Source organism: Choristoneura fumiferana, chromosome 29, assembly GCF_025370935.1.
Source record: "Choristoneura fumiferana chromosome 29, NRCan_CFum_1, whole genome shotgun sequence".
Taxonomy (NCBI): Eukaryota; Metazoa; Arthropoda; class Insecta; order Lepidoptera; family Tortricidae; genus Choristoneura; species Choristoneura fumiferana.
The window spans coordinates 1,460,780-1,474,398 of record NC_133500.1 but is presented as its reverse complement, the minus strand read 5'-3'; the positions used below and the strand labels follow the sequence as shown (position 1 = coordinate 1,474,398).

The window sequence follows — 13,619 nt, the reverse complement described above, 5'->3', positions numbered from 1 at the left end:
GGGAACATTCAACAGGTCAAATGAAGTTAATTTCTCAAGACAATAGTGGCCTCACTCTTACATTTTAAATGATATGATAATGAAGACAATTAACTGTGCGAAGTAAAATGGTGTAAAAGGTTTTTTAGAATACATAAGTAAGTAAAGTGTTATTAATTCATACATATTTAGTAGGAGAATTTAAAAAAAATCAGGGCAAGTTCGAGTCGATTTTTTTTTTATTGTGCCCCATATTGAAACCACACATTACTTAAAGCTTTTCCTGTTAACTACAGTCAAAGAACCATTTCCTGTACGTTATTTTCAAAATTTAAACCCAGTTAAACTTTAATGATACTCAAGAGCGCCCTGCAGATTCGGTATCGTTACAAAATCCGCGGACCATAAACCGCCGCGTTTAAAACGTTAGAGTAAGCGGAACAATTAACCAATCAACACCCCATGCGCGACCGACCAGCTGGCAATAGGGTTGCCGAACGTAATTATGTAACACTATAAAAATAGTAATGATATAGGTACTTTTACTATGAGCTTTTTATTAATTTGCAATGTTTGTATGTTAAGGTTCAAATCTTGCAAGTTTACTTTGATTGACCCACTTCCAGTGGTAAGATCGACTTGAAATTCGGCATACTAATGTCTGCCAAATAAAGTCTGGCAGTGATATCCTCGTGGTTCAGCTAGGATCGTGTTCGCAAGGGGGAACTCTTCAATAGTTAATGGCGCAGATACGAATCTATGCACACACGTTTAGTTTTGATGTCACCAAATTTATATGATACACATGATGTGATGTTGCAGCCAGGGTCGCTTTCTCTTGAGGGAACTCCTCAATGGTTGATAGCACAGATACGAAACTTTACATGTGCGTTCAGATTTAATTATACACATGACTTAATCGAGACTCAACTACATAAAACTAAAAACTTTTTTATAAGAAGCTTTTTTCCACTTAAATTTTTTTTCTCTTTCACATAGACCTTTCAGAATTAGATTACTTGGGCTGCAGTTCCCCGCGGGCCAAGTGTGTATTTGGAACTTCACACAGACATCAATGAATTGCTTCACAGATGTATATAAAGCGACAGCGTCAAAAGTAGAAAACCCAAAAAGGAGTGATAAAACAATAAATTTCCGCGAACTGTCACATATAAATTTCGATTTTACCGACACGAATTTCCTTGTCAATTTACCCCATTTCCGAAATTGAACTTTTTATGAAGCTGTTGGCAACCCTAACCGGGGGGTCAAAGACCTATGAATGATCCTATGCATTCCTCGTGAACAGTAAAGAAACCCGCTGCATGTCGGAAGCTAGTTCGGTATAATAGTAGTTTTTTGCATTGCAACGACTTTATAACACTGCGCAAGCAAGCCTATTTCGCTACGGTGCACGGTAAATTAGCAGGTGGCCGGAGTATGTTCAACTTTGACAAACAGTATGAATTGTTTACTATTATGCACATTACGAGTGTATTCGCATTTTAAATTGATTAATGTCGCTGTTGTTGCCATTTGTCTTTTGACTTAGTAGAAGATTCTGTTAGTTTCCAGGTTATCTAGCAGAAGTACAGGAACAGGATGTCTAAACAATAATCGAAAATGTCATCAAATTCTACAACCCATTCGTACAAAAATGTGACCACCAAAATAAGTCGGTTAAAAACGCTCAAATAATAACCTTTTTCAGTTAATTTTTAAATTATAGTCATACAACATATATATAGTCCTACAGGCTCGATTTTGAGGCTATACTATATCCAATGATTACGATCCTATACCGTCATTAAGAACATTTAATAGAATAAAAAAATATTCCAGGTAACTGAGTTTGACGACACAGTTCTTATTTCAAAAGTACAGTACAGGTGTTAATTAAATAATTGAAAACCATAAAGCAATTTGTTGAAAATCGAGAAGAGGATCGTTTGCACTATGCTTTAACCCTTCTCCAGACCCCGCGAATTTAGATGTGCTACCACAAAATTAATCATCGTTTTATGTTGTTAACCTACGACGAGGGATCAAATTAAAAAATAATAATACTTTTAACGAATTCAAGTGGTACCACATTGTATACTTAATAAGGTCGAATATTTGTGTACATTTATGTGGTTGCTGCACTATGCCTGGAAAAGGGTTAAGACCCTGGTTTCAAGTTTGTATGATCGAGTGTTCCCTCGCAACGTGTTGCGTTTTTAAGACATTCTTTTACTGTTCCCAGTCTAAAAACGTACAAATAGCGAGGTTGCATTATTTGGTTAATTGAATACCACAATATAATATCATCATAATATCAGTTTTCATTCTCATCAGGAAAACGGCGACGCGCAACTGACAAGTACAAATTACGAGCGTACAATTAGAAATCAAGTAGAATGACTGACTGATCAAAACTCCGATTTTTTTTTTATAATTAAAGTACGCTAATTTGAAATAATAAAGGTTAAGTTACCTGAGGTTTCCAGCTTAATAGTTAACACCTTATATAATAAATAAACTCAAATGTCAACTTACCGCCAGTGCCAAGAACTTTGAGCAGGTCAAAATGTGATATGTCAACTTTCGACTGTCCATTCAAATTAACTGAAACAAAAATACATTTGTTAGATAAATGGCATAAAAACTAAATCAGCCAAAGATAAAAGTTCAACAAGTAAATTTAAGTAAGAAACTCTATTAAACTTGGAATTTTTCAAAAGGAGTGTCTTGGGCGAGATCGGGGTGAGACGACGCACAAAAAACGGTGCGTCCATGGAACACACTATGGAACGCATAGCTGAGGAAACTCTATCGTGAGTGGAACCTTTTCGCCGTAAATATCATAGTGATGTTCATTATCATTTATCATCCGCCAAAGAAATCATCGTAAAATTGATTGTGAAAAGGCTCCACTCTGGTACGGCCAGCCAAACAAGTCGGTAGGGAAATTCGTATATTGTTTGTTAGTAATTATCGCACATATATCTGATATCCTCGATTCTCACAAAAGACCACAAGAAAATTACAGGTAAAATATTTATCTACTTTAAAATTACTGCATGTACAACCATGCTAAGAATGTGTAATTATAAATAATAAATACATTATGCGACTCGGAGTGTGAGAAATAACAGTAGGGCTCGGTTTTCCATGTTATGTTAAACTACATATATTTTAATGTAAATTTATGTGTTGGTTCATGTTCTTATGAAATATTTATTCATTGAAGGTTTTTGTACCTTGTTATATTATTTCAAGCGTTTACATTTAAAGAATAATGCACTTTAGTTTATATTATACTATACCTGTTTTGGTTTGCAAATGACTAAAAAAATCAATTTGGTTGTCAATTTGTCTGTAAAATTCTTATAAACATAGATATTAAAATTAGATCTAAATTACTTGTATACTGTCATAAGGCAATCTTTTTAGCCTGTGGTAAAGTCCCACTGCTGGGAAAAGGCCTCTCCCTTATTATTCAGAATAAATTGGAATTGGAACTATGGTAATCTTGGATAGTGTAGTTTGTTTGTATTTATAAGAGATTATTATACAAACAAATACACAAAGTTTACCTCTTCAGCAAACAAGTAGGTATACTTAACATTCCAAAAGTCCAACATTATTCTTTAACTTAGTTTGCACTTATTTTTTAAGCGCCGAAACAAAATAAACAGAATGTTATATTTTATACCTATTCAAAATATTTACCAGAAACTACAAGAACTTAAAATTTGTATCATTGAATGTTTTTTAAGAATATTCAGTTTTTTTTTAAACAGATATACTGATAGTAATTTACATATTGATAACAGTGTCTTATGCCTTTACAAAGACGAAAGTTCAGTGAACTCTATTTTACATGTTATCAAGTTAATAATTTTAACTTTTAAGTACAGTCAAGGGCATAAATATATATATGTTACCAAGATGTCAAAAATATTTATACACCTTTAGGCCACTGACCATAAGGTCGATGTATACATATATTTGACGCTATGGCTGTATATATATTTATGCCTTCGACTGTATACCAGTATAGTCAAGGGAAAAAATATGTATACACAGTCTTAATGTTAAGTGCATTAAGTCGTGTATACATATTTTTGTAACTTTGGCCGTGTCGATATCTTTGCCCTTTGACCAACAGATATAGTTAAAGTTCAGAAAAGTATGTCTATGTGATGGTGTTTTAGAGTCATTGTATTGTATTCTATTGTATTGTATATTTTGACAGGATTTTTTATTTGGAGAAGTGTGTTAAGATGGCGCCAATAAAAATATATGATCATTTGGTAGGTCAAAAGTGTATTGCCTTCCACAATATGTTGATAATAAAAAAATATTGATATAGTTTATACACATTAAATGTTCTATGTAATGTGATGTGATGACGTAATGTTACATAATGGTAATTGCAATTTTGCAATTTTATGAACTGGTTTAATTAAAAAACGCCTTAGTTGTTATACCAAATTAATTGTAAATAAATGACTAGTCAATGTAATATAACTTTTCTCATTTGTAATTGCAATTTTGCAATTTTATGAACTGGTTTAATTAAAAAACGCCTTAGTTGTTATACCAAATTAATTGTAAATAAATGACTAGTCAATGTAATATAACTTTTCTCATTTAGGTTTTTAATATCTTTTTTTTCCAGACTGCCCGAAAGAGGGTTATGTTTTTCGAGCATAAGTATGTATGTATATTACTTTGACACCCTTTGTAGTTGAGGCTGGATCCCGGTGGGATCCCATGGTACAAGCTTTGCTTAGTTTGAGACTGCATCAATTTTCCTTTGATAATCATTTGTTTATTGTGTGGACTAAATATATTTTGCGAGACTATGATGTTGCACCAGGCATAAGCGAAAGGATTTTTGAGAAAAAAACGATACTTTCGAGGTGTGAGACCATTGGCATATAGGGTTTTTTTCAGGGGGGGGGCTGGCCTGTATTGTTGTGTGAAGATATCAGTACTATAGAACTTCGAATCAGTAGCCCAACATCCTGGGGTGGGCATACGACTATGTGCGAGACCCTCAGGCTACGAGGCTGGTGGCGGTGGATTTCATCAACGTCTCCCGCCGGCTACGTCTCTGATCAAACTCAAACAAATAAAAAAATCGTGGCATCAGAGGAGTAGGTAAAGAAAAAAATCCTCAGTGCGACTGTAGGCTTTATATTTTTTTTTTATTATAAGAGGGTGACTCCCTATGGAGAGGGCTATGCTTGGAGTTTTCCTACGGAATCGAATCAGAGATACAGAGCAGAGACACGTAGAAGACCGAGTCACCTACATAGCCAAGCGAATTAGCTCGTTGAAGTAGCAATAAGAAGGCCATAGCATGGAGCAAAGATGACTGTTGGGGCCGAAAAGTTCTAGAATGGAGACCGCGGATCGGCAATCGCAGCGTAGGTCATCTACCAACGACATGGATGGATGACCGGGTTAAAGTCGCGAGTTCACGGTGGATGCAGACCGCTTCCAACCGAAGCAACAGGAGAAATATGGAGAAGGCCTATGTCTAACAGTGGACGTCCTACGGCTGATTGATATAATGATGATGACGGAAAAAACCGCAAAGTAACCTTTTGAATCAAACAAAAAAAAAGAAGGTAAAAATACGAAACAGTAGAAGAAAGATCTGGAATAATTACCATCTTGCAACATTATCATGATGGCAACATTGCTAGGCTCCAGCCAATGGGTGGACACCATAAGCTGATAAGTTATCGCGCCAAGGCCCGTGATAACGGTAAACCATCATTTTGCAAAACAATATTTGTGATTGAGAAAATCTGCTATTTATGTTGACTGTATCATTACTAAGTGTTCAACAGCCTCATTTTCGTGGCCCTTATTTTATTTTGACTAGAATAGTTCGGGAACATTGAGTAAGCTATGTATTAAAAATAGTAGATTGTACAACAAGAGCATAAAACGAGCCATTTTACCCAAGACGTTCAAGCCACCAGAGCCGGTTCGGCGAGGGTGGATAGACACGTCCAGGGCAAAATGGGTTTAATGCTCGAGTTTTACACTGCTTTTCACTTCGATTGCGAGGAGATGAAATAACAACAGAGGAAACATTGTTAATTACTAGGTACCTTATAAATACTTAGTTTTATTGATTTATTTTGATTTATTTGATAAATTTTTAGTTTTATACAAATTAAAAATTATTTAAAAATATATATAGAAACTTTTTTGTTTGTGGCTGTTAACACCCGATTGCCTTGGTCTTAAGACTTAGACTAAGATTTTACTTTTTGCACGAGAACATTAAAAATCATTTTATGTCGCCTAGATCCAGCATAAACACGACCTTTACGTGCATGAGAAGTGAAAAACCTATTTTATCATAAGGACAAATGAAGAACAGACTTGCATTTTAAATGTTAATACTCGTAATCATTAAATTAAGCGACGATATTTCATAAAATAATTCCTAAGCCTGGTCTCCACTGAGCGAGCCGCCTCTCGCGGCAGCCATTTTCAGTGCAATTTTGAGCCATGTGTCGAACAAAATCATGCCTCATAGCTTCCCTCGCGCGTCGGCTCGTCCAGTGGAGACCCGGCTTTAAATATGTAGTAGAACTAGTAGAATTAATACCAACCCTTTTTATTACGATCCATTTTAATTTGATGATCAATCAATCACAAATGTTTTTTGTCATTCATTGAGAACATCACAATTACTTACAGTTTTTTGCAATTTTGATAAGCATCCTATTTCACAATGTTTTTTTTTTTAAGAGACCAACGCGCAATACTTCACATGTTGCCAGCAAACCTCTCTCTTGGAGACTGGGTTAAGTAATAGTTATTTGTGTCACAAGGGAGCAAAATGGTGTATTTATGGCGAGGGCGTACATTGAATCCAGAATGTAGCGAAGGATTCTACAATAAAGTAGAATCCTGAGCGCAATGAGGGATTCAAGTGTTAACGCCCAAGATGAAAATAATTTTGCTCCCGAGTGGCTCATACAACTTTTCACACCGAGCATTAAGAAACTTGAAAAATATATATCTAAATATCATTAAAGAACAACCAGCATAAAAAATAGCGTGGCTTTACAATTATCAACTTCAAAAATTGTCATTTGCAATAAAACACTTAAAAAAGCCTTGAACAGAAAAGTTACACTTTGCTCCCTCTCGACAGGGAGGAAAAGTTACTTTTTTGAAGGAGAGGTGTGAAAAATTATTTTTTTCTTTAATGACTATGACAATTAAGGTTTGGACTCGTAAATGTTTCATTAGCAGTTTAAGCAATTAATTAATTAGATGTCATTATCATTACTTGCTGTTAGAAAATCGCTTGTGAAATAAACAGGTTTTCTACAAATATGTAAATGATTGCATACCTAATTATAAGAAATGTTTAATTAACAAACTTTTGCCAACCACTTCCGTCTTTGCAGAATTTGCAGTACCTACCTATAGGTATTTATCTAAATGAATAAAAAAATAATCGTAAAATGTGTTGCTAAGCGCAAAACTCGGGAATGGCTGTACCGATTTCGCTAATTCTTTTTTTGTTGTATTTGTTATTGTCAGGAGAAGGTTTTTATGAAAGAAAATTTGGAAAAATTACAACAGCTAGTTTATAATATTAGTAAGAATACCTACAGTAAAATAGTGAAATATCACTTTAGTTAGGAGTTTAATTTGATAATAAACCAAATTCGGTTTATCTAAATGTAACTGGGGTTTTGTAACGGCATTTCAGTCAATATGTACTAACTAATTGTATTAAGGTTGACTGGTAGAGATCCCTTAAAGGGATAAGTTCGCCTTTGTATATACATATATCTCAATGTTTGTCAATTGTGTTTGTTTACTTATTTTGTACAATAAAGAGTTTACACAACTGCGTCACAAACATTTTGACTATTAAGCCGAGTTTAGACTTGCAAGAAAAATCGTGCAAGTTGCATTACATTGCGGCGCTCGATTGACCACTACAAACTCGTTGGCTTTACGGCCCCGCAATGTAATGTAACTTGCACGCATTTTCTTACAAGTCTAAACTCGGCTTTAGGGTTATTCTTTTTTTTTAAGCCTTTCCATGAACACAAGACTATACAATACAATACAAAGACTCTTTATTGTACACCAGACATAGTAAGGATACAGAAAACAGATACACAGAGAAAAAAAAAATATGTTGGGCTGTAATGAAAGTAATCAATGCTATTTTATTTGATTGCGAATTAAATCATTATCTTTATGGCACAAGGTTACTTTCAGACCTTAACATAGATAGGTAAGTGTATACTCTCTTTACAGGTAAATTTATCAGTAATGTAAATTGACTAAATCAGTATTGGATTCCCTTGGACTCCCTTGTTTTTATACAACGTGTTTTTTCTGATATCCGTTAACTTCGGCAGACAACTCAGTTCATATTTTCTTTTGCTAAAAATATGTGTGAATTAAACACTAGTTATTTATGGACTTGATAAAAAAATCATAAGTTAAGGACCTTTACGCTTTTTTACTGCTAATAATTAAATATCTTAACTCTTGATTATCCTTTAAACAGCAAGAGTTAGCCTACGTACGCACTACGCGGCTAACCGCACGGTTTTTGCACGCCGTCTCTTTCTCAAACGATACTTTGAAGAGGGACGGCGCACTAAAACCGCGCGGTTAGCCGCATAGGGCGTTAGCCCCAAAGTTGTCCTTAAAATTACTTATGCCTCTGAGTCTGCAGTTTTATCCGAAGACTAATAGCATAAATAAATAAATAGTCATACTTATTTGTAGGATTTGACCTAGTGGTTTGACCTATCGCCTCTCAAGCAGAGGGTCGTGGGTTCAAACCCCTGCTCGCATCTCTGAGTTTTCGAAATTCATGTGCAGAAAGAATTACATTTGAAATTTATCATGATCTTTGCAGTAAAGTAAAACATCGTGAGGAAACCTGTACATGTATTTGAGGGCCTGCCAAAAGACTTGCCAAATGACAAAATCTGGGCTCACTTTTTATAACAACCAATTGTAACGATTTTGTCAATTCGAAGAAAATAGTTGGTTTTGTGCTCGTATTGGTATTTAACTACCAACCCAATTTGTATTGTTCTGCAAATGAAATGCATGTATCTGGCAACCCTAGTTGCATAATATGCACAGAAGGTACAAAATTATACCAAAATCATGTCAGATGCAGGTCCCCATGTGGAAATACATTATCAGCAGGGCTACCACGAAACTCGAAGTTCATATTTGTATCGTACCATCTCTCTCTGTCTCGTATTAAATAATATAAGTGTCAGAGGGACCGCACGACACAAACTTCGAGTTTCGTAATAGCTGATGTCCTTTCGTTCAACCATTTTTCAGAAAATACAAACCAACTAAATGTAAGTTTGGTCATACATCAATCATCAGAAGATTTAGAGTAGAGATTTTTCCATGCATTAGTTTAGTTAAAACATGCGAGAATTCAATAAGCTATGTAATATTTTTGTATCAACGGGATTGTATGGACTAGTCAACTTTTAGCTCTATTTTAATTGCTAACCCAGGATTCATCATCATCATCATCCCAGCCCATACACGTCCCACTGCTGGGCACAGACCTCCTCTCAGAATGAGAGATGGAGTTCCCATGCAGGCCCAGTGCGGATTGGGAACTTAACAAACACCCTTGAAGTGCTTTGCAGGTCTGTGCAGGTTTCCTTACGATGTTTTCCTTCACCCAGGTTTAAAAATATAATTTTTTGACCTTGAACTATGCAGGGGATCCTGAAATCTACATTGTTATTAGAGCTCCTTAAAGTGTGAATATTTAGAAGATGGGATCCTGGCTTTTCATAGAAAATATTTTTTCAAATGATTAATTTTCCATCATAAAGGACAAACGTTTTTTTAACTATAAACTATTCGGGATATATTTCAGGACTTGAGTTGAACCCTTGAGGTTAGGTTAGGTTTGTTCCTAAAATTGTTCATCCATATGACCCAGTTGGGAATCAATAATTTGGGAGGTGAAAAATTAGAGAATCACAGAAGATAATAATGCTATTTGGGAATGCTAGACTGGGGGCAGGTTGCTTTACACAACTACCTTCTTTTGGTGCAGTCATATCATACCATTATATTCCGAATCCCACCATGGAAGGGTGCAGTTCCCCTTCTTGTGTAATATGCATTATATACCAACCTAATTGTTGGCAATAAACACATTTTCTTTCTTTCTTTCTTTCAGTTATAAGTAAAACCCCCCTCCCACCCCTAATGCCACAAGGAGTTGAATTATCAGGTTGTAGATCTCTGTCAACCATTCCAGGTCAACAAAATATTACTACTTTAAAAAAATCAATCATTTTTCTGAACATTATTTCAAGGGTCAATTTTCTTGCCTTTGATTTCAGATACAAGATTTTTTCAAAGTAGTGACAAAATATGAGGTTGTACTTCTCTAGAACATTCTCACTGTAAGAGTCATGATTGACATTTTCTGTGAAAAGGTTCCATAAAGGGTGATGGTACAGCTGGTTCAATAGTATACTGAAATTTTCAGTAGCACCATGGGAAAATATTATACCGATACTTTAGCTAGTAAAAGAGAATACTTTAATTCAATGAATCTACACACATCAAAAAGTCTTTGGATACTCATTATTCCTAGATAAATTTGATGTTTTGACTCAGTAATAATATGTCTATATTGAAATGTCCAAACTGTCTACTGTAAACTGTACTGCTGTACTTTTGATGAGTGTATTTTACAGATTGTCCCTGGCAAAACAAACTGATTTATAAATGACAAAATGAACTCACCTTTATGTCTTTTTCTAATTTTACTAGCTTCAACAAGATTCCAGTCAACAGAATCCCTTGCGGGAGCGGGGACGGTGCCACCGATGAGCTCCACAGAACTACTCCGCTTCATGCTCGGACCAGCCACGGGGGCAGCCTCCTCCTTCTCCTTAACCGGTGCACTAAAACACTCCACTATTTCCACACTCTTGTCCCTCTCCCCATTGGCAGGTTCAGTCCTCACTTTCTTAGGTGGCGCCTTCTTCTGTTTCTGGCTGTGCCGCCGCTTGTGCTTCGTGGAGTGCGAACTGTTGCGACTGCTCACCGGGCTCGGACACCCGCACTCCATGCTGCCTTCCTGATCACTTCCTTCGTAATAACCCGATTCGTGCTCAGGCTTTTTGTCCGGGACACTCATCTCGGCGGTTGCCATGGCTCAGCTCACCAGAACCATGTAGACTACCGGCCAGCACTCATACGGCTCTGAGCGCCAGGTTCGAGCTCGACCGTGGACGTATCTCAACTATTTACAACTCCTCAACTTTGTCAGCAAAAGTACACGACACGTCGGATTTTGCGAACATTATTCGGTTCGCGTTGAATCAACACCGTGCCTAGATGGCGCGGCGGAGGCGCGGCGACCCGACCAAGTTCGGGAGTCGTCGGCGCCCGTACGGAGTCCTTGCGGCAACCGACTGTTCGATTCGGCAGTCGGGAATTTCACTTGCGTCTACTTTCACACTTCAATCAAACGTCAATTTTAATTATATTTCACGTCTTTGTATCAGTTTGTGGAGTCAGGATATCACAGAATTCTTCGTCGTTCAGTTATTTGGGGCCACACATTTGCTATAATCCAAACGATAATCGTATAAAATTGCACTACACTGTCAGAACCAGTCCGTCACCACATAACAGTCCGATCGTTTTGTAACCTTTCACTATCACTAATTGTACCAGTTCATTAACGACAACGCACACTAAATTAATATAATATAAATAAGTCTTAAAACGCCCGCGCGAACGAGACCTTAACTCACTCAGCGCGGTAAAATAACTGGCTCGAGAAAAGCAAAATAGAAACCGTGCGAGCGAGTAGCGCTTCCCCCACCACGATTTACGAGGCCAGGTAGTGCATGCAAAACATCGACATCGACCGATGAGCCGTAAAACTGACATTTGTGTGAAATTAAACGCACTTATAATTGTTTTAAATGACAAAACTGGATCTGAACTGTATTTATGCAAAATAATAATTATTATTAATTGATAGAACTAGTTTTGAGCTAAAATTAAATGTGTGACGAAATGGAAGCATCGTTTCTTTGAGCATATACTGTGGACTCACCGTTTCATGGAAGTAAATAAAAAGAGACAATGCTATTGCTTATCTATGAAACCGAGCGAGATGAGAAATAAATGCGAGTGACGAAACATGCCTTGTCTCTTTCTACATACTTTGCGGAGTAGCTTTTTAACAGGGATTGACAAATGATACCGATTTAGTTTGATTTGATTATGACAATTCGAAGTCGAAGGTGATAATGATTAAAGTAACTAATTAATATTAATTTGTTTTTCGTGTAACAATTTATAGTTAATTTCATTATTTTATACGCGAAACAGACTAATAATCATAGATATAATTGTTGTTTCTTCTGCTAGTGGTTATTAGTAACCTACTAGGGAGGTACAATTTGGAATTATATTTTGAATATTTAGTTCCGAAATCGTAGGTTAGTAGGTACTTTTTTGCTATTTCAGAATAAAGTAGGTACAATTAGTACCGTTTACAATGTATCTATACCTATGTCTATGTCCCAATAGATAGATAACGCTAGACTAATTAGATTAAAATTCGAAATAAATGTTTAAGTGCATTTTATACCTAATTAAAATAGAAGCGTAAATAATATTTATTGAACTCTGTAACTTAAAGTAATACAGGATTGATTGGTTTTTTGGAGTCTTTTTGTATTTTTTATTTCAACTCCAAATTTGTTACTTTTACGGGTATCCCGTATCGAAAATACAAACTGAGACATGGATGCACAGAAAAACCAGAAAAAGAGACCAGCACTGGGAATCGAACCCAGGTCCTGAGTATTCCGTGCTGCGTGCTATAACCCCTACACCACTGCTGGACAGGAATCTAGACACGATTTTTTCCTATGCATACATATCTCAGGTTGCTTATTTTAATAAAGGATTGGTTTTTGTTTTTTTAAGCGACTAGATGGCAAACGAGCAAGTGGGTCTCCTGATGGTAAGAGATCACCACCGCCCATAGACATATGCAACACCAGTGGGATTGCAGATGCGTTGCCAATCTAGAGGCCTAAGGTGGGATATTAGTTGATTTCACTTTTAATCCTATACATATAGATGCAGGGCTAAAGAAACTTAGATTTTTAACAATAATCACAATAACAATAACCATATTTTGTAACATAGCCTTTGTAAACCAAACCATACAACGCGTGGTATTTATCCCGTAGCGGCCGGTGCGGCGTGACGCATCGGCTACGCGAATGAATCGCTATACGAGAGAATATATGTAGGTAATAGAAAAGAAATCATAATTTAACCACTTCGTACATTTCGGGCAAATACTTGAAATTATAAAACCTACCCCAATACAATATTTAAAAGATCAATCGAATTGATAAAATCGCTTTATTTAGGTCTGTTAAAATGGATACAAATGTTATGAGTATTTTCTTCCAGAATTGACGTTATTTTCACCTCTCTTCACGCGATTTGTCTGTGTCATATGATAGGCTTTACCTATTCTCCAATCTCCAGTGAAATACTATTCTTATTGAACCAAAACTTCTGCAGTAATAAATAACACATTTATT

General features: G+C 36.1%; 1 protein-coding gene across 1 annotated transcript in view; it reads right to left on the bottom strand.

Annotated features, from left to right (window-relative positions):
- Positions 1-11,835, bottom strand: part of LOC141444287 (ribosomal protein S6 kinase alpha-4-like) — a 96,700-nt gene extending 84,865 nt beyond the window's left edge. The window contains 2 exon segments of the mRNA XM_074109784.1: positions 2,518-2,586; positions 10,780-11,835. Coding sequence (XP_073965885.1) covers positions 2,518-2,586; positions 10,780-11,191 — 481 coding nt within the window. The 5' untranslated portion in view covers positions 11,192-11,835.
- Positions 11,836-13,619: the final 1,784 nt, after the last annotated feature.